Source organism: Vicia villosa, linkage group LG1, assembly GCF_029867415.1.
Source record: "Vicia villosa cultivar HV-30 ecotype Madison, WI linkage group LG1, Vvil1.0, whole genome shotgun sequence".
NCBI lineage: Eukaryota > Viridiplantae > Streptophyta > Magnoliopsida > Fabales > Fabaceae > Vicia > Vicia villosa.
Genome location: NC_081180.1, coordinates 3,728,118 through 3,752,500, shown reverse-complemented (window position 1 = coordinate 3,752,500; position 24,383 = coordinate 3,728,118). Strand labels below are relative to the sequence as shown.

At 39.5% G+C, this 24,383-nt stretch overlaps 3 protein-coding genes across 3 annotated transcripts; all 3 read left to right on the top strand.

The window, feature by feature from the left end:
- Window positions 1-686: 686 nt before the first annotated feature.
- Window positions 687-5,902, top strand: LOC131626837 (EH domain-containing protein 1-like). The gene is made up of 16 exons (XM_058897679.1): window positions 687-956; window positions 1,034-1,113; window positions 1,239-1,307; window positions 1,410-1,467; window positions 2,466-2,521; window positions 2,623-2,665; window positions 2,754-2,806; window positions 3,284-3,397; window positions 3,539-3,641; window positions 3,800-3,849; window positions 4,002-4,130; window positions 4,220-4,471; window positions 4,576-4,655; window positions 4,980-5,106; window positions 5,259-5,402; window positions 5,483-5,902. The coding sequence occupies exons 1-16, from the start codon at window positions 872-874 to the stop codon at window positions 5,666-5,668; spliced, it is 1,629 nt and encodes a 542-aa protein (XP_058753662.1). The 5' UTR covers window positions 687-871; the 3' UTR covers window positions 5,669-5,902.
- Window positions 5,903-8,571: 2,669 nt separating this feature from the next.
- Window positions 8,572-11,404, top strand: LOC131626826 (tropinone reductase-like 3). Its single transcript, XM_058897668.1, has 6 exons — window positions 8,572-8,961; window positions 9,130-9,246; window positions 10,282-10,416; window positions 10,561-10,686; window positions 10,790-10,891; window positions 10,983-11,404. The coding sequence occupies exons 1-6, from the start codon at window positions 8,833-8,835 to the stop codon at window positions 11,130-11,132; spliced, it is 759 nt and encodes a 252-aa protein (XP_058753651.1). The 5' UTR covers window positions 8,572-8,832; the 3' UTR covers window positions 11,133-11,404.
- Window positions 11,405-13,152: 1,748 nt separating this feature from the next.
- Window positions 13,153-16,174, top strand: LOC131626819 (serine/threonine/tyrosine-protein kinase HT1). The gene is made up of 3 exons (XM_058897662.1): window positions 13,153-14,476; window positions 14,973-15,428; window positions 15,727-16,174. The coding sequence occupies exons 1-3, from the start codon at window positions 14,030-14,032 to the stop codon at window positions 15,919-15,921; spliced, it is 1,098 nt and encodes a 365-aa protein (XP_058753645.1). The 5' UTR covers window positions 13,153-14,029; the 3' UTR covers window positions 15,922-16,174.
- The last annotated feature ends 8,209 nt before the right edge of the window (window positions 16,175-24,383 follow it).

The following is a 24,383-nucleotide window of genomic DNA, read 5'->3' as shown; positions in this document are numbered from 1 at the left end:
TTTTTTTAAAAACACAACCCATGAATCGAATGATAGCTTTAAAAAATAAAAAATAAAACATTTTCTCCCTCTGTCTTAATTATAAGTCAATTTTTTATTTATTTATAATTATAAGTCTATTATAATACAACTTTAATAATTTTTTTTCTTAATATATCTTTGACTAATTATTATTTTTTTCTTTCTTTTAATTTTTTAATTTCTCTTTTTTAAATAAATAATAAATAATATACTAGTATTATTATAAAATCAAACCTAATTTTTTCTTTCTATACTAGATAAGTTTTTTTTTTATTTTTTAAACCAAAAGGATAATATATTAAACAAAAAAATATTACAAAAGACACAAGAGGAAACCAAGCCAAAATTTCTTAAAAACAAAATCTAAGTTTAGGGGTACCTGACCTGTCTAACAAGTAATCAGAAATGATATCGATATGAACATGATTAAACTAAGTAAAGCTTTTGCTAATAAAACTAATAGTAGGCAGAATATTCTGCACAAAAATTGACCTCTCTCTAAAAAAATATGGAGATAAAAAAATCTATTCTAAGTTACATAATATGTAAGAATGGTTCAAAAACATTGTATAATTTGGGAAGGTAGAATAATTTTAATTTGGGACGGTAGAATAATTTTGCAAAGAGGAAAAAGAAATGTAATAGGAGTAAAACCAAAATTGACTTTAATTAAGAGCAAATCAATTAAACTTTAATCACACATGCTAATGAGTCTAAATTAGAGCAATCGCAGCTTTCAATTGAAGTAAACGATAGGACTAAAAAAATCCGAAACTCAACTAATCAAACACTTCGAGATTCGTTACTGTGAGTTCATTGCGTAACTAACTTCACAGATTCATTCAAAAAGATGATAACAGTTTCCGATTGGATCCGTTCATCTTCGAATCAACACATCGATTTGTACAAGCAATGGTTCAACGTGGCCGATTCAGGTTTTTTTTTCCTACTTGCTAAGATTTTAATCAATTTTTACTCTTCGTTTTTCATTGATTTGATTGCTTGTTCGTAGATGGCGATGGCCGCGTCACTGGAAATGATGCTATAAAGTTCTTCGCACTCTCCACCTTGTCTCGCCCTCAACTCAAGCAGGTTTACATAATTTGATTAATTTCTTTTTTTCAATTTTTGTTTCTCATTTCAATTACAATTAAGTTACATTGAACTCTTTTTCATTGGTTTAACTCGCTTAGTTGCATTGATTTACTGATAATTAGGTTTGGGCGATTGCTGATACGAAGAGACAAGGTTTTTTAGGGTTTGATGAGTTTGTTACTGCAATGCAGGTTATATAGATTTTGAGAAAGTGAATGTTGAGTTCTAATATGGATGAATTTATGTGATGTTGAAATTTGACTTTGAAATTTAATGTTTGTTGTGATAAACAGCTCATTTCTGTGGGACAAGCAGGGTATGATCTCAACTCGGATATTCTAAAAACTGAGAGTAAGTTCACGGATTAATGGGTTTTGTTTTATAGTCTTGTGGCGGTATTTTGTTTGCGTAAATTATTTGCATGGATTAACGAGATGAGAAACTACTAGGTTAGATCTTGAGATTAACGAGTTGGATAAAAACATGGTTTTTGATAGAATATTATAGTTTAGTTTGATCCATATAGCCAACCTCACTTAGTGGGATAAAACATGATTGTTGGAAATTGTTTGCATTGATATTTATCTTATTAAAGGAGAGAATGTGCTTTGCTCCTTCTATTTGTTATTGTTCTCGTCTGAAAATGTAAGTCATCCTCAAGAGAGGTTGAGTGTGATGGATTCACCTGTGCTGGCTGTCTCCATTGCTATGTCGGTGCCAGTCCTGCAAAAGGCACTCCATGTATAGTAGTGAAGTTTAGGGGTTCAAGATACCTCAAAAAGGGTTGAAGATATTTCCTTGTATAGGAAGCTAATGGACTTCCTAATTGGCCTTGGTACACTCGTTCTGGTCTCAATTGGTTATTCCAGTCAAGTTATGGATATCCAACTTGTCATGATAAGGATGATGAAGCGAGGTCTCGTGTCATGAGTCATGACCTCTATCTGTCGAGTGTAAATCGTTTAGCATGATAATGGGCGCTCAATGAGTAGTTACAAAGCTTAACTAGTGGATACCAACAAGAGAACGTTCATCAATGTTTAATTTCTTTGGTATTAATATTATGCTTTTAAATTTCAAAGAATATTGAAACAGAAAACAGACCCGAGAAAATATGATGATGATCTTCATAATTGCCGAAATGGGTAACCTAGTTCATGAACCATCTAAACAGGGAGGGTATTGGCTTCAATTTGGATAATGAGGATATATGTATTTAATATACTAGCTGTTGGATTGAAAGAGACTGAATTTCTCTTCAATCTTACTTAAACTTTCTGTTGCTCTTACTAGTTGTGCTATTTATTCTTTTAAATGCATTTAACCATCCCATTTCTTATTAATTTCAGTTGACAGCGAAAAGATCAAACCTACAGTACTGGAAGGAATTGATGCATTAGTAGCAGTAAGCAGTGCTTTCTATATCACTCGGCTGTATCAATTAGATTGTTTATTATTTATGTCGATTCCGTTACTTATTAATTTCTTCTTTGTTTGCTTTTTTAGAATACAAAGAGTCCAACAATAAATGCACAACCCGATGTATATGGTTAGACATGTATTTTTGTTCTTTTGTTATTAATGACATTGTAGTGTTTGATTAATTTTGATTGAATTATTTAACTGATAATACTTAGGGACTGGCCAGCTTCAGCCTTTTCCACGGGTTACTTCAAAATCTGCAAAGAAGGTGAATCCTCCAAATATATGTCCATTTTTGGCAAAATGTTTTTTTTTTTAATAAATATGAAAGCCATAAAAAATCTAAAATTATGAAAGACAACCTTTCTTTTGTAGTTGAACAACCAATCTGTAAAAATGTGGTCACTGGTGCGGTAACTATTTCATATTTCTAATGGACTAATGATAGTTAATTTTCCGATGCTAAAATGAAAGGCCTTCTTTTATTATCGAATGCTTTGTTTACTTACTTGGATGAATTACTATGAGACATATACATTTATAATTGACAGCTATCTCTGTTGCTCTCATTCATTGCATCATGAATTAGAAGATGCATACAAGGGAATATTGTAGTGATTTACTATGTAAAAACATTTTGAAATGTGCAGTTGTGAATTAGTTTCTTTGCAAGCTCTACTGTGTATGCCCTTTATTTCTATTTTTTGCTCGATATATTCTAATATAGTAGTTTCTTTTTTCTTAGTTACCCCTCAATGCAGTGACATCAATAATAGATGGCTTGAAGAAGTTGTATGTGGAGCGGCTAAAACCGTTGGAGGCTACTTATCGATTCAATGATTTTGTATCTCCATTATTGGTAAGTGATATATCAATAAAGTATGCTAATTGCTGTACATTCCCTGTGTGAATGGGGTTGTACTTGTATCATGATTCATGGTATATTATTCATGTAATTATGACAAATCAAGTTAGGATGTCTATCATATGTCCTTTTCAGACCAACAGTGATTTTGATGCTAAACCAATGGTCATGCTTCTCGGTCAATATTCTACTGGGAAAACAACATTCATTAAACACTTGCTAAGATGTGAATATCCAGGTTAGTTAAATTGTGGTTGATCTAGCACTGCATTGTATAAATTCCTTCATGCATATAATTTGACGATAGATGGATAAAAATTCCTTCATGCATATAATTTTATAATAGAGGGATATAGATTCCTTTACTAATTTTGTATCACCTTACTCTTGACACAGGGGCGCACATTGGACCAGAACCCACGACTGACAGATTTGTCGCTGTCATGGTATAATAAATTTTTTTTCTAGTATTGTCTTTGGAAGTTAATAAAATCTAAACAAAACTTCTCTTTTTGGAGTGTGAGAGATCATTCTGCATTTGTGAATTCGTTCCATAGTGTTCACAGAGGTTCAAAGCTTAATATCTTTTTATTTGTAGTCTGGAACTGATGAGAGGAGCATTCCTGGAAATACTGTAGCTGTTGATGCTAGCATGCCTTTTAGTGGCTTGACAAGTTTTGGTAGTTCTTTTTTGTCAAAGTTTCAATGCTCTCAAATGCCACATCCAGTGAGTCTTTTTTTTTTTATATCTTTCCAATTCCACTTTTGCTCGATTGACATTTTCGTCCTTGAACTTGAAACAATATTTTCTTTCAGCTGCTAGATGAAATAACGTTTATCGACACCCCTGGTGTCCTCTCTGGAGAAAAGCAAAGGACTCAACGAAGTTATGACTTCACCGGTGTTATATCTTGGTTTGCTGCAAAATGTGATTTGATTCTTCTCCTATTTGATCCCCACAAACTTGACATTAGTGATGAATTTAAACGAGTGATTTCCTCTCTACGCGGTCAAGATGACAAAATACGTGTTGTTTTGAATAAGGCAGACCAAATTGATACTCAACAAGTAAGGCACTATCATCAACTTAATTTAAATTGATCGAAATATTTCTGACAATTTATTTTTCTAGTTTGTGGCCTATTTATGTTTCCCATATTGTAATGTCGCAGCTCATGAGAGTTTATGGAGCACTGATGTGGTCTTTGGGAAAAGTTCTGAATACCCCGGAAGTTGTACGTGTATATATTGGGTAAGGTTAGTTGTCTTTGAAATAGGACAGATAATGATTATTGATTTGCTTGCAAGGACTCAATTTTGTTATTTACTATTCATTTGAGCTTATGCAGTCCTGTTGCAGTTGAACATCATAAGATTTTTAGGCTTTTGCAGTTTTGGTGAAAAGAATTATCTTTATTATCTTTTCTTTCTTAGCATTTTGTAGGTGAATTCACATTTAAATATGTATTGTCTTCCTGTGCTTCACATTGTTTTCATATTTCATTAATGAATTCACTCTCTAATTAATTTGACATTCTTCAACTGTTGGTTTGTTCTACTTTACCTGACTTTTCAGCTCATTCAATGATAAGCCTATCAATGAAGGTTTTGTCGGCCCATTAGGACAGGAGCTTTTTGAGAAAGAACAAAGCGATCTCCTTTCAGATTTGGCAGATATTCCAAGAAAGGCGTGTGACGGTCGGGTACAGTTCTATTTTCATATTATTTTTAGATAGGGTCATACAAATGAGTAAAAGTGTATGAATATAGCAAATCACCACAAGCTTATGCCCCTTTTATTTGTTTGTATTTTCATTTTCTGGTTCTAAACTCTGATATCATTGGAACGGTGCAGATCAATGAATTTGTCAAACGTGCGAGATCCGCTAAAATCCATGCCTATATAATTAGTCATCTTAAGATGCAGATGCCTGCAATGATGGGCAAAGCTAAGGTGCAACAAAGGCTTATAGATGATCTTGAAGATGAATTTAAAAAGGTATGCTCCATCCGTTTTTGTTTCCTTAATTTGCTTAGTTTCTCAGTTACTTGTTATTTACTAATCATCTTGTAAAACAGGTTCAAAGGGAGTTTCATTTACCCGTTGGTGATTTTCCCAATGTAGATCACTTCAGAGAGGTTTTGAATACTTACAGCATTGACAAATTTGATAAATTGAAGCCTAAAATGGTTCAAGCTGTAGATGACATGCTTGGTTATGAAATACCAGAGCTGTTAAAAAAGTTTAGAAATCCTTATGAGTAAGTTGAAAATCGTTTAAGCTTGTTTTTGATTGTCATGAATGTTTCTGACTGAGATTTTGATGTTTTTCTAAAATAGTTGAAATATTTTTTGTGTGCGCGTTGAATCTCTAATGCCCACATCGTGTAAAGTCCAGTCCATGACATAAGATTGTTTAGACAATTGCCGCTCTATTTTGTTTGCCTTAATTGTATATGAATGTGCACCATTTGAAGGTGCTCCCTATCCAATTTTCCATTTCTAGTGCCCTTGTGAGCTGGAGTGGGATTGTTTTACAATTTTATATATGTAAACAAGATACATGTTTATGTAGCATATAATTTTTATTGGCTGCAGCATTTTTGGTTGATTACTGGCGTTTAAGTCACAGGTTTAACAATACATCAAGTTGTTGAAGACCCTATACATGATTTCACATATTCTCATTTCAACCTGATGTATGATAAAGAATATAGTAATACCACTAATTTTCAGGAGGATTAACCAAAGCATTTATAAAATCATTGCGAAGAATCTCAGATGTTGGTATTCTCAAAATTTGTGGTAGATCACTAGGTCTATGGGAGTCTGATCGCTTTGATCCCAAAGTTGATGGCTAGTCTATTTTGTTGAGAATCTTGACAGTTACACAAATGCATGCACCAAGCTTTCTTTTGAGGAGTGAATTGGATTTTACAAGTCGTATTATCCCACTTTGGGGTGCAAAGTTTATTTACGAGCTTGAAAGTCAGCTAATAGCTATCAACTATTATTTCCTTTGTCCTTCAAACAATTACAATGAGAAAGGAATTATGCCCCTCAACCACAAGGTTCTTAATTACTTCATAGAGTTTGAGTAAGAAATTGAGTTTTTTTTAGTTGCTAAATGTAGAATTCCACAAGTAAAGAGAAAAAAAAAGAAGGTAAATTTCCAACAAAATGTACAAGTGCAGTATTTAAAAACAAAACTAATCTTGCCAATAAATCGTGGTTTACAAAATCCATCCTTGTTCGACTATTGCTATGGGTAATGCATTTTTCTTTCTGTTACTAGGTGTACGTGACTCCCCACACTTTCTTTATTTCCCTTATCCTTGCGTGCAACTTAGCCTTACAATTTCGTGGCTCTATTACAATAGCCGCGCCCCGCTGGTTACATTCCCATGAGATATGACAATCTTAGTGAACATAAGAAAGACGCATATGACATTTATTTGGTAACATTCTCATTACATATGACAATCTTAGTGAACATGAGAAAGACTCAAGCATGACATTTATCTATTTTAAATTGGACTATCCTACATTTGGTTAAAAAAGGGATTAAACTTTGACCACCCTACATTTGGTTAAAGAAGATCCGACTTATCTTAAGGAGATTAATTACTATATATATTGTCAATTTATCACTGTTATCTACTTTATAAATGATTAAAATAAAAATTAAATTTCTATAATTAATTGATTGTATACAATTCTTTTATATGAATATATACGAATATATATGAATAATAAGATACAAAAATAATAAAATCTTAAAGTTATTTTCTCTTAAATTTATATGAGTTTAAAGATAGTGCGCTGTCTGTGTAACACAACCCTTTAAAAAATATTTTATATATGATTTAAAAAAAAATCAAATTTCTATAAAAATTAATGGTTATGATTTCATTAACAGTGTGAAATTTCTTAAGAAGTATACCGACATACGTAGTAAAGAATATTACCGATTTGAACAAAAAATTGTCTTTCAATGTAAGGTTTAACAGTGCGGTCCAATAAAAATATAATATTTCCTCTGTCTTAAAATAATTAATTAACTTGCAAGGAAAAAATTTCTATAATGACATATTGCTGCTGCTATTCATCTGAATGTGGTGGTCTCAAATTTTGATGATTGCATAGAAATTCTAAATCAGAATTGATCTGCCCAAGCTAAAACAATCATACAAGCCAGTATGGTGTGTATCTTATACCAAATTTGGATTGCAAGGAACAAAGCAAGGTTCTAAGGAAAAAATTTGAGCTGGAAATCTTGTGTTTCAACGGTCACGACTCAAGCTAAATTTGTTGGAAATAGCACGAAAAAAACTTCCAACTCTGACATCTCCAACTTCACTCTTCTGAAAAACTTCGGCATAAATTTAAATCCCATGAAGTAATTGACAACAATGGAGGTCCTTTGGTCACCTCCTTTGTATGGCAAGTGTAACATTGACGGTGTTGCGGTTGGTACCCCAAGCACAGCTGTGTGTGGAGGAATTTATAGGAATCATAAGGCTGAGCACGCCCTTAGTTTTTGTGAATTCATTGATTTTGATTCTTCGGAGAATGACCAGTTAGTAGCGGCTTTAATGGCTATTGAGATAGCTAAACAGAAGAATTTCTCTAAATTGTGGCTGGAAATCGATTGTACATTTGTAGTTAACGTGTTTAAGAATCATGACTTGGTGCCTTCGAAGTTTCGATCTCGTTGACTCTTGTGTTGGACTACACGCTCAAAATTGATTTCATGATCACTCATAACTTTAGAGAAGTCAATTTTTGTGCGGATACTTTAGCTACATTTGGCTTAGAGAGAAAAAAATTTAATTTGTTTAATTTTGTTGGTGAAGATATCAAGAGAGATTACTTGTTAGACAATTGTTAGACAAAGAAGACACTCCTAAACATATAATTTATCATTAAGGGGTTTTAGTTTGGTCCCCTTATGTTTTATTATCTCTTTTACTTTTTTTTTGTTAAAAAAAATATTATAAGTTTTAATTTAACATTAGTTATTTTATTTCCTCACTTCTCTTTCATAGACAAGAGAACAAAAGACAAAACTTCTTGATTTTTATAGGAGTGGCGGCTCTCATAGTTGGATTTTGCGACTTTACTTACATTAAATACATTAAATTTTAATGATATTTTTTGCTAAGAAATTTTAATGATTGTTGTTCATAAGGTGTAAGGCCAAAGGGATAATCAATAATTATAATAACTATTATGATTAATAATATCCGGTAGCGTTAATTCTTACGTGTTATACAGAAACTACCGAAGAAAGAAAATAAATCTGAAGATTATAACTATGCATTCGTAGAAAGCACTGTGGATTCTTCTTCCTTCGTTCTTCTTTTCTCTGTTTCAGAAACAACCAAAACGCGCGCGCGTGTGTATCAGATTCAATATTCAAAGAAGAAATGGAAATTCCAAAGAGATTCAAAGGAAAAGTTGCGATCGTGACCGCTTCAACACAGGGAATTGGTTTTAGCATAGCCGAGAGACTTGGATTGGAAGGTGCTTCTGTCGTTATCTCTTCTCGTAGACAGGTACGTTCCTTCCTTTTTCAATTTTTTTTTTTTTGGATTTGGTTATGAGAATTGAGATTTGATTCATATTTAATTTATATGAGAATTGAGATTTGATTCATATTTAATTTATGAGAATTGGTTGTTGATTGGTATCGTTTTTTGAATGATTTGTTCGAATTGGTGCAGAAAAATGTTGATGAGGCTGCTGAGAAACTTAGGGGTAAAGGAATTGATGTGTTTGCTGTTGTTTGTCATGTGTCCAATGGTCAACAGAGGAAGGATTTGATTGATAAAACTGTCCAGGTTAGGTTTTCTTCATATCAGTGGTTGAATCATCTTGTTTTGGGAATGTGGACCTTGTCCAATTTCAATTGAAGGCTAGTGTTGATTTTATACTTGTTTAGTCCTGATACGTCGATGCTGGTAATAATTTGAAAAAAAAGATGTGTCCAAGTCAGAAACCGATATATCATGTCTTTGTTCTGATATGCCTTTGTTTTGAGGTGTTCTAAAGAGCTTGTTTAAATGGAATTACAAGATAATATGTTTTGTTCTTATGATCTTGGTCTTAGTTTTTTAGCGCATTAGTTTAACAATCTTTTCTATTTATAGGCTTTCTAACTATTTGAATGTAGTTTTAACTCGTGGTTGAATTTTTTTTGTTTGTATTGGGTTCAAAGGGAAATCCAAGACTTGGAGGGTGTCTACCTATTGGGTGCAAGTGTGAGTGGTTAAGTTCCACTTCGGTTATGAATTGGTGGAATGCTGGATTTATAAGAAAGAGGACCCATATACCTGAACCCTTAAGATTTTGGGTGGAGATGTGGTATCTCCCTCTCTTGTGGGTCTGGGGTATTGGTTGCCCGTTGGTGCTCCCAGCTTCCCCAGACTCCTCAACAAATAGTATCAGAGCCATGCTCCTCAACAAGTAGTATCAAAGCCATGGTCCGGCTTGGCGGTAGAGCGGGACAGGATTCAGTGTTGAATCATGTTATAGGATGTGAGAACTCACACCTGTGGGAGAGATTGTTGGGTGCAAGGGTGAGTGGTTAAGCCTGCTTAGAGAGAGAATAGATAACCGCTTCTATTATAGTGTTGCTTTAATAGAGAGAAGATTGTTGGTTGCAAGTGTGAGTCACTTCTGCCCTCTGTAGGAGATAGGCCCTGTGGTAGTTAGAGAACTTCTCTTCTATAAATCCTTTAATCTCAGCGAATAAAACAACAATTTCTCTCTTTTAGTCATATTTTTTGTGATTTGCTTTAAAACAGCAATCTCTATCTTTTATTTATATTTTTTGTGATTTGCTTTCCCTGGTTCCTAACAGTTTGTTATTACAGAAGTATGGAAAGATAGATGTTGTTGTATCCAATGCTGCTGCAAATCCTTCTGTCGAATCCATCCTGCAAACACAAGAGTCGGTCCTTGACAAATTATGGGAAATAAATGTCAAAGCCTCTATACTTCTTCTGAAGGTAATCAAGCAGTGAAAATGCCTTTTAACAAATAGAAGAAAAGAAACAATACAATATATATACATATGTTTTGACATTTCGCATGTGGTGTTTTGATGATGTAAATCGGTGTATTATGTGTTATCCTCATTATTTTTCACACAGGATGCAGTTCCTCACTTGCAAAAGGGTTCATCTGTTGTGATCATTTCATCAATTTCTGGTTATAACCCACCAGCTGCTATGGCTATGTATGGAGTGACCAAAACAGCCCTTTTTGGACTTACCAAAGTCGGTACTTGGCTTCCAATTGCTCCTTCAAAAATCATATGAACCTTAAAGTTTTATTTTTTATTTTTCACAAATCTGATAGTTACAATAATATGGTGTGTAGGCCCTTGCTGCTGAGATGGCCCCTAACACTCGTGTAAACTGTATTGCTCCTGGTTTTGTACCGACTAATTTTGCTTCATTCATTACCAATAATTCTGCTATGGTAAGTATCTTTTGAACCAAATAGGTTTTTCCTCTTGCCTCACTGTGTATAGTTTGTCGTTTGAATGGATTTCATGTGTATACTACTGTAGAGAAAGGAGCTTGAACAGCAGACATTACTTAGAAGGCTTGGTACAACCGACGACATGGGTGCTGCTACGGCTTTTTTGGCATCTGATGACGCGTCTTACATAACAGGAGAAACTATAGTAGTTTCTGGGGGAATGCCATCGAGACTGTAGCTTACATTTTCATCTCTTGCTAGGCTTCTGTTATGGGTCTAAGCCCAAAACGTGATGGCGAAGTGGGTATACATAGCATGTTTTCAATACTGTAAGAATAATATCATCGAGCTGGCTTTTACTTTAGTTATGAGATAGGGATTGTTCCTTAATAAGGGGGGAAATAATAGTTATCAAATGTTTTACTTTAAATAATGAATAATCTGAAAAACATAAACCAGTTTTGTGTTAAAAATGTCAATTCTGTTATGACTGTTATTTTCTGTTGACCATGTTGTTCTGTATTGTTTTTATCAAACAAAGTAGAAGAGAGGATAAGAAATAACTGTAGCAGTTATGTTTTATTATTAATTCAGTTATTGTGGGTTGATGCACTGGTGTGTGATTTTTATGATAGATTTATATCCTTTGGCTTAAGACAAATCTGTAGAGTAATTATCCAATAAATTATGTTCTTATCCTACTTTATTCTAATATAGACACCAGTTTCTAACACATTGTTCCTACTTCTTGGAGAAAAATCTAAGTTTCTAACAGATTGCATTGACTATATAGAGGTAAAGCCTAAGCCTATATAGAATTTATATAACCTAGTTTTATGAATTTGAGTTGGATGTTAATATTGCTTTCCGGTAAATATTCATCTTACAGTTACATTTTGTTGATGTTGTACTAAAAAAATCCTAGACAAATTCTTGAATGTTTTTTCTTCTTTTCATCTTCTATATTGTGGCTTAGATCTTGAATTTATGATACTCTGTTTGTGTTTAGGAAGAGCTCTTTTCAATTGTAATTGACTTGTTTGATTGAAATGATATTCTTACAAATTAATTATTGTCGTTTGGGTTATGCCATGTTAATGAAACATGCTGCCCCATAGGAAATCAATTCTGTTATTCATTGTGCGTTCATTACAAATCATCAATAAAAAGAAAATTAAATCTGGAGAAAGGAAGAGAAGATCCAGTTGCAAATAATTTGAGTTCATGGAAAGATGACCTTTGCTCTACGGTATCAAAATGTTTAATCCCATTCTCATACTAAAGTTCTTAAAAACAGAAAGGAAACTGAAAACAAACTGCGTCGGTGCGTATGATGTTAGAAAACCAAAAATATCAGACAAATTGTAGTAAAATGTAGTGATAGTCAGAACACACTTTCTCATATTATTAATAACTAACGAAACTTTGTTTTCAATAGAGATAGATTATTTAGTAGCTTCAATTTCAACTAAGGCATGATCACATCAATAGAAGTGATGTGAACAATCTATGAGTGATTGAAATAATTAATTGGATGCTGAAAGATGATAGAGTATGGTACGAGTACTATGTTCTCTTAATCTTTCATCTTTATACGTTTAGTTTTTGTTTGATTCCACACATTTTGGCGTATAGTGTTCCACACTTCTAATTCATTTATGAAAAAATGGCCATTAAACAGATTCCACACCTTTTTTATTCAAAGGTGAGATTCCAAACTTGGAATATCTGCTTTGCAAAATTTCAAACCATTGCTTGAATTGGAGTATAATTATATAATCCGCAACTGAAATGCTTAAAGAACATTGTATATATATATTGCCTCCATTAAATTGTATGTTATCTCTTTGTTAGTGCTTCATTTTTCACCAATAGATGGAATAAAAGAACCTAACAAAAATGTGAACATGTCACTACCTCACCAAAGTTAAGAAGCTAGATTTTATCGGCAAAAGAAAATATGTAGCAACCACACTTCGCATTCAAAATATCAGTGTCAAACCTAAACCGTCTTAGGTTTCGGGAGACTATATATAAGTTAGTCAGAGTTCAACCATGACAAAATAACTAGAAATTTTATTTAGCAGTAATAAATTTATTATGAAGTCTTGACAAAACAACTAAAGACTCTATTTAACAGTAACAAATTTATTATGAAGCGTTGTTTATTCATAGTTTAGTCGTGACGAATTTGAGGACTTGTGTTAAAATATATCTTACCCTGTTCGGTATCTCTGTTGTGTTTGTGTTTCATAAGAATCAACGCGACTGAATTAAACGATATTTGAAATGACAGATGTCTTGTCATTACTTTATCTTTTAATTACGTTACATGCCACATGAATTATAGGACTTTTTTAGTCCAAACGATGTGGTGCTTGCTAGAGTTAAGAGATGGGATATGGTACATATCCCAAAAGTAGTACAAAAGTGAAAATTGTTGGAGGAGCTGAATGCAAAGCTCAAATCTAAAAAACTTTGCACTGTGGCCACTTAAAACATTGATTGATTACGATGCATGCAAGAAAAGAAACCTAAACAGAACAGAACCAAAGTAAGGTAGCTCCATTAAATTAACTACTCCAAAAACACCTTTTTCTTCTTTCTTTCTATCACTATATCAAAGTTTACTTTTGAACCAAGCACTCACGAGACATCTCTGAAAACTTTTTCCTTTCAATTCATCTTTATGCTGCTAAACAACCTAATCTCCTCATCCATCATCCTATTAGAAAAAAAACCGTGAAAACTGTTTTTTCTTCTTCTTCCTCTTCCACATATTCTCATGAAACTTCTCTTCATTTTGTTCATATTTTCTTTATACAATGAAACCTCAACACCCTTTTATATTCCTTTCTTTCTCTCTAGTTCTTATGCGTTGTAACGGTTTTTATCCTTCGCAACTTTGATGAACCAAAAGAGTCCTGTTGCTTGTTATGTATCATAAATGAATCATTTTGATACATGCTCTTCAATTTTCGTCGTCGTTGGAGCCGCCTATGTTTCGAAATCGGTTTATGCACTTCTTGAAATCAATTCACACGTTCAGAAGAAAAATTCGTTTTGACAGACTATACTTTTGATCATAGCCATCACATCACATACATAACAAATAATAAACCATTTTCCAAAGGCATGAGCTTTGCTAGAACTTCAATGGCAGGTTCATGGTTCACCAAGCTTCGCATGCGAAGGTCTAAGAGTAATAAACCTTTACAAGAACCGTCTTCTTCGTCTTCTAAGCCTCGGTTGAATTGTGATGCAGACAACATGGAAAGAAAGAGATTTGATAGCTTAGAATCATGGTCCATGATATTGGACTCTGAGAATGTCGAAACATGGGAAGCTTCGAAGGAGGATCAGGAAGAATGGACGGCCGATCTTTCTCAGCTTTTCATCGGTAACAAGTTTGCGTCCGGTGCTCACAGTCGGATTTACCGTGGAATTTACAAACAAAGAGCTGTTGCTGTTAAAATGGTTAGGATTCCTAATCAGAATGAAGAGAGAAGAACATTGCTAGAACAACAATTCAAATCTGAAGTTGCTTTACTCTCACGTCTCTTTCATCCTAACATAGTGCAGGTAATTATTTTATCATTACAAGTTTTTAATAATTCTCATGTCCACTTCTTGTCCTCATAGTCTTTTTTGTTTTTTTCTTCTTTTCTATTGGTTTCAACTTTATTTTTTCGTTTCGTGTCCTTCGATTTTTATGTGTATTTTGATGTTGAAATAACAAACTTTTCTTATTTTAAAGACTCGCAACCACTTACCACTTTAGTGCCGAAAAATTTAATACCAACTTGATCTCAAATATGAGTTTTCTTTACTTTTTGCGTCATGTTTTTTATAGAGCAACATGTGATCAAAGTCATGAATATAACTGTTCTTAGACTTTAGAGAGTAAAGTAGTTATAAAAATTATGACACATGATGCTGCATCTACAAGCACAATAAATTACGAGCGAATTGAAGTTCGTTGGTTGAGATTATTTACTTTAATTTACCCTCTAAAGTGATTTTCTCGTCTAAATTCAATTTTCGCATTGGTGACTTATGCGTGATTTTTAATTTTCAGTTTATTGCAGCGTGTAAAAAACCGCCTGTGTACTGTATAATAACAGAATACATGTCACAAGGAACTCTAAGGATGTATCTGAACAAGAAAGAACCATACTCTCTTTCGATCGAAACTGTACTAAGGTTAGCGCTTGACATATCAAGAGGTATGGAGTACCTTCATTCTCAAGGTGTGATTCATAGAGATCTCAAATCAAATAACTTGCTTCTCAATGACGAGATGAGGGTTAAGGTGGCGGATTTCGGGACATCGTGTCTTGAAACACGATGCCGAGAGACTAAGGGAAATATGGGAACTTATCGTTGGATGGCGCCTGAGATGATTAAGGAAAAACCTTATACGCGTAAAGTTGATGTTTATAGCTTTGGAATTGTGCTTTGGGAACTTACAACTGCTCTGCTTCCTTTTCAAGGAATGACTCCGGTGCAAGCCGCTTTTGCAGTCGCTGAGAAGGTTAGACCCTATAATCTAAATTCAAGTCATTCTCAAGATAGTTGTAGTAAAGGCTTTATGTAGCATCAATACGACACTGACACATCGTTTTGGATTCTATTACTTCTATTTTCTCAAATTATTATCAGTCTCGCGTAAATTTATCAATGCCTATGTCATGTCCGTGTCCATGTTTCATAAGTATGAGATATCATAAAATCTTGTAATCTACATATAACTTAAAATAATCATACAAATTTTATTGATATGAAATTTGAATCTTTCTCAAACTCACAAACCTGTGCCACTGATTGAGCAGAACGAAAGGCCTCCAGTACCTGCAAGTTGTCAGCCAGCGCTTGCACATCTAATAAAGCGATGTTGGTCAGCAAATCCTTCAAAGAGACCGGATTTCAGCGATATTGTGTCTACTCTCGAGAGGTATGATGAATGTGTGAAGGAAGGTCTTCCTCTAACGCATCATTCAGGACTAGTCACCAAAAATTGTACTTAGTTTTTAGTTTTCAAAGTTTAATTAAAATGAATTAATTGTGTTGATGTTACAGCGGACAAGCATCCTATGACCATTTTGCTCAATCATCTAGGGTCAAATTTAAGTATTGCGTCTTTAACAATTTTCTTTATAAAAAAATAAATTAAATCAATTCAACCATAGGGGGTTAAACTTAAGTATTGCTTCTTTAACAATTCTCTTTATAAAAAAATAAATTAAATCAATTTAAGCGTTAAACTGAAAAATTATTATTAAGTAGATCAAGTTAATAAAATTTTATAAAATTTAAAAATTATTTGAAATCCAATCACATCATTTTATTTTTAATATATAATAAACTGTTTAAAACATGTAATATTATATTATATAATAACTAATATTTAAATTGTTTGAAATTTTACATAAAATTTCTTTAATTTAATTATTATACAGAATTATTAAATATATAAGTATACTAAGTTTCACATGTCAACATATAAACTCATTCATTAAGGAGGTCTTTTTCCAGATGTACAAAACATGGTGGTTAGTTTTGATTATGCAGAGGCTATTTTATTGTGAATAACAATGTCTCCGTCTCCATGATAATGGTAACAAGTTTCAAATCATAATAAAAATGACATTAAAACATTTTATTTACTTTTTCTCCGTCATATTTTTATAAGTTAAAAAAAATCTTCACATTTATTAAAAAAAAATTGGTTACAATTTATTAAAAATTTTAATTAACAGTAGATAATTATCTAGATTAAATGTGAAACTCAAGTACAATTGATTAAAATATTTTTATTATTTTTTTGATAAATTAACTATTAACATTAAATACAAAAACTTTCTCCATTGTTCTCTTTGACATTTTTTTGGCCGATTAAAAGATATCACAGCCAAGTACACACAAGCTCTTGGGGTTGAGCTTGATTTAACTGATGGAGGGTTTAAATACACTCTAATACATCTTTCAATATATGAGAATCCCTACAGTCTCTGCTAGGGCATAGTTTTTTCTTCTCCTCTGAGAAGCGTGTCTCCTTGTTTCTTCAAGGTTTCTTTTCGGTTAATTAGGCTGCCACAGATCCAAGAAACATAGTTCTTGTTCCGGACTGGGCCAAGACTAGGCCCAACACCGCTTTCGGCCCAATAAGCCTCAGAGGCCCATGTATAGTTCATGGCCTTCCGACACGCCTTGCTCGGCACCAACACCGCGCTCGGCGTTCATTCTCCCCCGGACATCATCCTTGCCGAGGACCCTGCTCCGCGCAGGGCTCCTTCATATCCAATCCTCCGAATAACTCGGATCCCACGTGGCTCCTAAAAGACCGCGTCCTCCCTTGGACTTCGGAGCGGTTAACCAGGACAGAGGGCGTACACGCACCTCCGATATTTCCGCTCAGGAAACCTGGCAGTCTCCTAGTTGGGCTTGGGAATCCAACCCAATAGCGAGATCATGGCCCAGCGCTGGGGGCTATATATACCCTCTTTAACTAGAGGGTCAGGTATTCAATTCTCACTCACTCTTAGCTAGTACTTGCGCTCCTTTGCTCGTCATCTTACTTTGGCATTGGAGTACCTTGCAGGTACACCCCCCTCCTCCTCCTTCCTAGAAGATCCAGTCCGAGCAGCCTACGACGATTCTTCTGATCAGGTACGATCAGTGGCGCCGTCTGTGGGAAACTTGCTTCCCCATCTTTAAAGAACAAAGATCAAAGCTAATCATCTCCAATCGTCATGGCTGACAACAACAACATCCCAAACGCTGACCCTTTCCTCCTTCACGAGCTGATCGAGGAATCCTCCCGCGAGCTAGCTAATCATCGTCGGGGGGATCGTCGGCGACAAAGGTCCGGGCATGAAACCCAGGACACTCAGGTGTTGCAGGTCCTACAACAGGTCCAGAATGTTGACCATGTTCCTCCAGAAGGGCACGTTCAGAACGGCGAGCAGATCAGAACGACCAACGTGCCGGAACATGCCCAGAATGTGAATGAGACCGACCTCCGAGACGGGCAACATGCTTCCTCATTCACCCACACCTCCGAGAGGCGGAGAGCCCGTCACGGAGAAGAAGAGGAACCGCTCAACATTCCCGAGGATGCTGACCCCATCACCGTCCGCTTGCTCAAAGAAATACAATTGACGAACAGCCTCCTCAGAATTCAGGACGACCGAATTCACGAACTGGAAAGACAGCGACGACGTCGCCCCTCTCCGCGGAGGCACTACAGGTCACGCTCCTATTCCTCCTCGCGCTCACCGCCGAGAAGATACCGTCGGCGTTCCCCGTCCTCTTCAAGGTCTCCCCCGAGAAGACATCGCCGCCGGAGGACTCGTTCCCGTTCTCCACCAAGAAAGAACAGGAAGAACCAGAAACCTGAAACCGCTGAACAAAGAAGCCCCTCCCCCGAACAGGGCCGTCGGGGCCCCTCCAAAGCTGCGTTGGGTGACAACCAAGAGGATTCCCGACGAAACAGGCACTACCATTCACCAGGACCGAGCGACGAGGAGGAGTTCCGCAGCCCCTTGTCCGCCAATATCCGGAGAGCCCACCTCCCTCGGGGGATGGAAAAACCGCCAGTATTGGACCAATACGACGGAACCACTGACCCCGACGACCATATTCGGAGCATCGAAGCGGTCATGGACTATCACGTCGTCAGAGGCTCGATCAAGTGCCGCATTTTCCCGACCACCCTCAGGAAGGGAGCGATGAATTGGTACAGGAACCTCCCTCCGAACTCCATCCATTCCTGGACCGAGCTCAAAGAACTCTTCTTGAGCCACTTCACAGCATCCCGACGACAACCGAAATCGGAAGCCAATCTCGAGGCCGTGGTACAAGGACCCAACGAACCTCTTCGGGATTACCTTGAAAGATTCAACAAGGAGGCCGTCCAAGTGCAGACGGCCGACTACATGAAGAGGTACATCTTGGAGCGAGGACTTCTCCCCGGCAGTGACTTCAAGAAGGCCATTAAGATTGAGAAGGTGCACTCGATGAATGCCCTCCTCCGCAAAGCAAAGGCATTCATCGACTTTGAGGAAGGCGAGGCAGCCGCGATCAAAGCCTCGAGGGGCAGTGATGCCGTTCGCAGCTCAAACCTCGAGGATCCAGGGTCACGCCGAAGACAAGACAAAAGAAGGGACGACAGGTCCCGAGATGTCAAAGAACGGCGAGGACCGGCAGGGCGTTTCAACGACTACACTCCTTTGAACACCTCCCGGGAGAAAATCCTGGCCGACTGCCAGAACGCCGAGTTCAAGAAATCCAACATCAGGCCCCCGAAGTCAAATCCTACAAGACCGGGGACGGACAAGTCCAAGTACTGCAAGTACCACAAGAGTCACGGGCATATGACCGACGAATGCATAAACCTCAAAGATGCCATAGAGACCCTGATCAAAGAAGGCCACCTGGCAAGATACACCAAGAAGGGAGAACCCTCCAGAAGAGACATCCCTCGAAATTCTGACGAGGGGAACTCACCAGACAGCAGACCGCTTCAAGTCGCACTGTCCATAACCCGACCGGAAGACTTCATCCCTTCTGTCGGCGTGACGACCGCCCTCAGCACCTGGGAACATTTCCCCACCGCAATGGTCATCTCCAACGGCGGCGACCCCGGCTCTCTCACCGTCAGTTCAGTCAAGAGAAAGTTCGACGAGCTACTCAGCGCCAATGCCGATCTCGGCCCTACTCTGCGGAAATTCCGAGGAAAGTCAGAGCCAATCACTTTCTACCTCGAGGAACTGCCCGGCGGAGCTCCAAACGCCACCATTCCCCTCCTCGTCCGAGCCAGAATGGCAAACTTCGATGTTCGACGGGTCCTGGTAGATGAAGGTAGTTCGGTCGACATCATGTACTCCCACCTCTTCCAAACACTTCAGCTGGACGACTCGCACCTCACTCCCTATGTGGGTTCCGACCTCCAAGGTTTTAACGGAGCCACCACCAAACCATGGGGCTACGTCGAGCTGATTGTCACCTTCGGGGAAGGGGAAGCGTCCAGGCAAGTCAAAACCAGGTTTTTGGTGATCGACTGCAAAACACTGTACAACTGCATCATCGGACGCCCAACACTGGCCGAGCTAACCGCCGTGCCCTCCACGGTCCATCTGAAGATGAAGTTCTACACGAGGACAGGGAAAGTGGCCACCATCAACGCCGACATTGAAGCTGCGAGGAGGATCTTCGATGCATCCGTCAAAGGACTAGAGCTGATCGCCCCTCCGACCAGCTCCAACAAAAAACCTAGAGCCGAAGACAAGCATCCTCGGGAAGATCAGCTTCCAACGGCCAACGTCAGCTCAGTCGACCTTGACGCAAGGTTTACACAGGAAGAACTGAAATCCGGGGAAGAGACACTATCAAAAGCCCCTCATCCCGTCCGGCCTGTCCCCGACGGAGACTTCGAGCTGATCCCCCTGGGAGACAACCCCGACAGAGCAGTGAAGATCGGCAAAGGCATCCCTGACCTGCCGAAGAAGCAACTCGTAGCCTGCCTTCGAGCCAATGCCGACCTGTTCGCCTGGAGCGCCGCAGAGATGCCCGGACTCGACCCTGAGGTCGCCTGTCACCACCTCTCCATCAATCCAACCGCCAAGGCCGTAGTACAACGTAGGCGTCGGCAGTCTCCCGAGAAAGCGGAGGCTGCCGAGAAAGCTGTAAAAGACCTCCTAGAGGCAAAATTTATTTCCGAGGCCAAGTATTCAACTTGGCTCTCAAATGTTGTACTTGTTAAAAAATCTAATGGAAAATGGAGAATGTGCGTTGATTATACTGATGTTAACCGGGCATGTCCAAAGGACGCCTACCCTTTACCTAATATTGATAGACTGGTCGACAACTCGGCCGGCTATAAACTGTTGTCTTTCATGGACGCTTATTCTGGTTACAACCAGATTCCCATGGCGAAATGCGACAAACAATGCACGGCTTTCATGACCGAATCGGGCAATTATTACTACAACGTAATGCCCTTCGGACTCAAAAACGCCGGAGCCACTTACCAGCGGATGATGAACAAGGTCTTCCGAGGAGAAATCGGCGACACGCTCGAGGTGTATATGGACGACATGATCGTCAAATCTCGAGAAGACTCCGACCACACGCTACATCTCGAGCGGGTTTTCGAGCAGGCCAGGTCCTGCAAGATGCGCTTCAATCCAGAGAAGTGCACCTTCGGAGTGCGGGCGGGCAAATTCCTCGGCTTCTACTTAACAGAGCGAGGAATAGAAGCCAACCCTGATAAATGCCGAGCATTCTCAGACCTCCCTACTCCCACCAACAAAAAATCCATCCAGGTGCTAAACGGAATGCTCACGGCATTATCCCGCTTCGTCGCAAAATCCGCCCAGCATGCACTTCCATTCTTTAAGCTTCTTCGGAAGGAAGCAGCTTTCGAATGGTCCGAGGAATGCGAACGAGCATTATCCCACCTCAAACAAGTGCTCTCCAAACCCCCGGTGCTATCCCGACCAGACAGCAACGAGGTTCTCTATCTCTACTTGGCCGTTTCTGGCGAGGCGGCCAGCGCGGCCCTGATCCGAGAAACGGAAGACGGGCAGAAGCCAGTGTACTTCACTAGCAAAGCCCTACAAGGACCCGAGGTCCGCTATCAACAGATAGAAAAAATCGCGCTGGCCCTAATAACGGCCGCCAGAAGACTGAGGTACTACTTCCTCGCCCACACTATCATCGTCCGGACAGACCAACCGATCAAACAGCTTCTCAGCCGACCAGATATGGCCGGAAGAATGCTGAGATGGTCCCTCGAACTGTCCGAGTTCGACATACAGTACGAGGGCAGGAAAGCGCTAAAAGCCCAAGCACTCGCCGACTTCGTGGCCGAGATGACGACGATCTCCAACTCCCCAACACCCACCGAGAATAAGTGGACCATCTACGTTGATGGCGCCTCAAGCCACGCGGGCAGCGGAGCCGGTATCATCTTGGAGAACGACGAGGGGCTCCTCATCGAAGTATCCTTAGTCCTCTCCTTCGCCACATCGAACAACCAGGCCGAGTACGAAGCCCTCCTAGCAGGCCTACGCCTTGCCAAAGACGTAGGCGCTCGGGAAGTCGTGATTTATACCGATTCACAACTGGTCGCGTCGCAAGTTAGCGGCGATTACCAGGCCAAAAACGATACACTAGCCGAGTATCTATCGCTCGTCAAAGAAAAGATGAAAGGATTCGCAAAGGCAGACGTCGCTCACATCCCTCGGGAACACAACTCGAGGGCCGACCTCCTATCCAAGCTCGCAAGCACGAGAAAGAAGGGAGGGAACAAATCGGTGATACAAGAAATCTTGTCCGACCCGAGCGTAGGCAAAAACGCGCAGGCCATACAAGTGTTTGCCATCGGAGACGACCATTGCTGGATGACTCCGGTATACAATTACCTCATGAACGACGAGCTCCCCGACGATCCAAAGGAAGCTTCAGCCATTAAAAGGAGAGCCTGCTCGTACACAGTCATCGAAAATAAACTCTATCGGCGCGGCTTCTCCATTCCCCTCCTCAAATGCATCGACGACTCGCAGGCGATGGAAGTACTACAGGAGATCCACGAAGGGATTAACGGCCAGCATCTCGGCGGCCGGTCGCTGGCAAGGAAAGCCCTCAGAGCCGGCTACTATTGGCCGACCATGCAGCAGGACGCCAAAGAGCATGTTCAAAAATGCGACAAATGTCAGCGGCATGCCGACATGCACCTAGCTCCTCCCACCGAGCTCAAATCCCTCTCCTCTCCTTGGCCTTTTTCCACCTGGGGAATGGACCTCCTCGGCCCTTTCCCGGTCGGATCGTACCAGAATAAATATCTCGTGGTCGCCGTCGATTACTTCACGAAGTGGATAGAAGCCGAGGCGCTTGCCAAGATCACATCTCAAAACGTGCTCCGTTTCTACAAACGAAACATACTTGCCCGGTTCGGGGTCCCCCAAGCCATAATCACCGACAATGGCACCCAGTTCACTGACAAAAGATTCCAAGAGTTTGTGGCCAAGCTCGGCACGAAGCAGCACTTCACCTCAGTCGAGCACCCTCAGACGAACGGGCAGGCCGAGGCAGCCAACCGAGTCATCCTCCGAGGATTAAAGAGAAGACTCGGCGAAGCCAAAAAAGCCTGGGTCGAGGAACTACATAGTGTACTCTGGGCGTACAGGACGACACCCCATTCGAGCACAGGCGAAACTCCTTTCCGACTAACCTACGGCACCGAAGCCGTAATTCCCGTAGAAGTCCGAGAGCCTTCTCGGCGCACCGAATTCCCCCTCGAGGAAGAACTTAACGACGAGGCCATGAGGGAAGAACTCGATATGGTAGAAGAGATTCGAGCAGGGTCAGCCCTCCGAGAAGCTAAACTAAAACAGCAAATAGCTCTTCGCCATAACGCCAAAGTTATAAAGCGCGAATTTGAAATCGGCGCCCTGGTACTTCGCAGAAACATGAAAGACTCGCGCGAAGGCAAGCTAGCCCCAAACTGGGAAGGCCCGTACCGAGTTTATGACAAAACCGAGAACGGCGCCTACTACCTCGAGAATCTTCTCGGCGAAAAACTTGCTCGACCCTGGAATGCTGAAAAACTCAGACGTTATTACAGTTAAACATAAGCTAAAACGCCCGGCCTCTAACCCAAACTCGGGCAACGGACGGGCACGGATCCACGTCGTCAGGACGGACGTGAGTACTCCACGACAGCAACGATCGGTTCCTCTCATCGGATAGATGGACCGACCCCTCGGCGGATTCTACACCTAGACCCCCCGTGGAAGTACCTGCATGGCAGAACCCCAGCTCGCGATGGGATCGTTCACGCCGCGAACGCTTGCCCGCAACCGCGGTCTCGCGCTCGCTAAAAGCGCATACCCGCTCTGCGCACCCGGCCCGTACTCAAGACGCCCGGGCAATCAATCTAGGTCGAGCATAGCCCACAAAACCAATAATATCACAAGTATACTGGTGACTCTCCGGCATGTCCGAGCATAAGTCATCAGTCACCTAAAACAACCGCAAATACTCTAAGTATAGAGGAAATACCTCGTCATACAAGCACGGCAGGAATGTTATCAAATAGAACAAACATACAGTGATAACGCCGAAAGTAAAAATAAACAGATATAAGCAAGCAGAATTGTAAGACATTAAAATTGCCGACCAACTTGGCCGGCGATGTCAAAGGTTACAATCATTACCGGGCACGCAGGCCCCAAAAATTATCCGGGCATAGCCCAACAAAAAGAATGGCACGCAGGCCGAGAAAAACGGACACGCAGGCCCGGAACTACACTTCCTACTCTTCGCTCCCCGGGGACTCAGGCACCAACACGCCATCTACGATCCTCGAAGAGAGCCCGACATTATCCTCCTTCAAACCAGGGTTCAGAAGCCTCAGCTGGTTAAGAGCACGCTCGAAACCGACGTCGGCCATGTCGGCCAGGCTTATTTTCAGGTTTTCTACCTT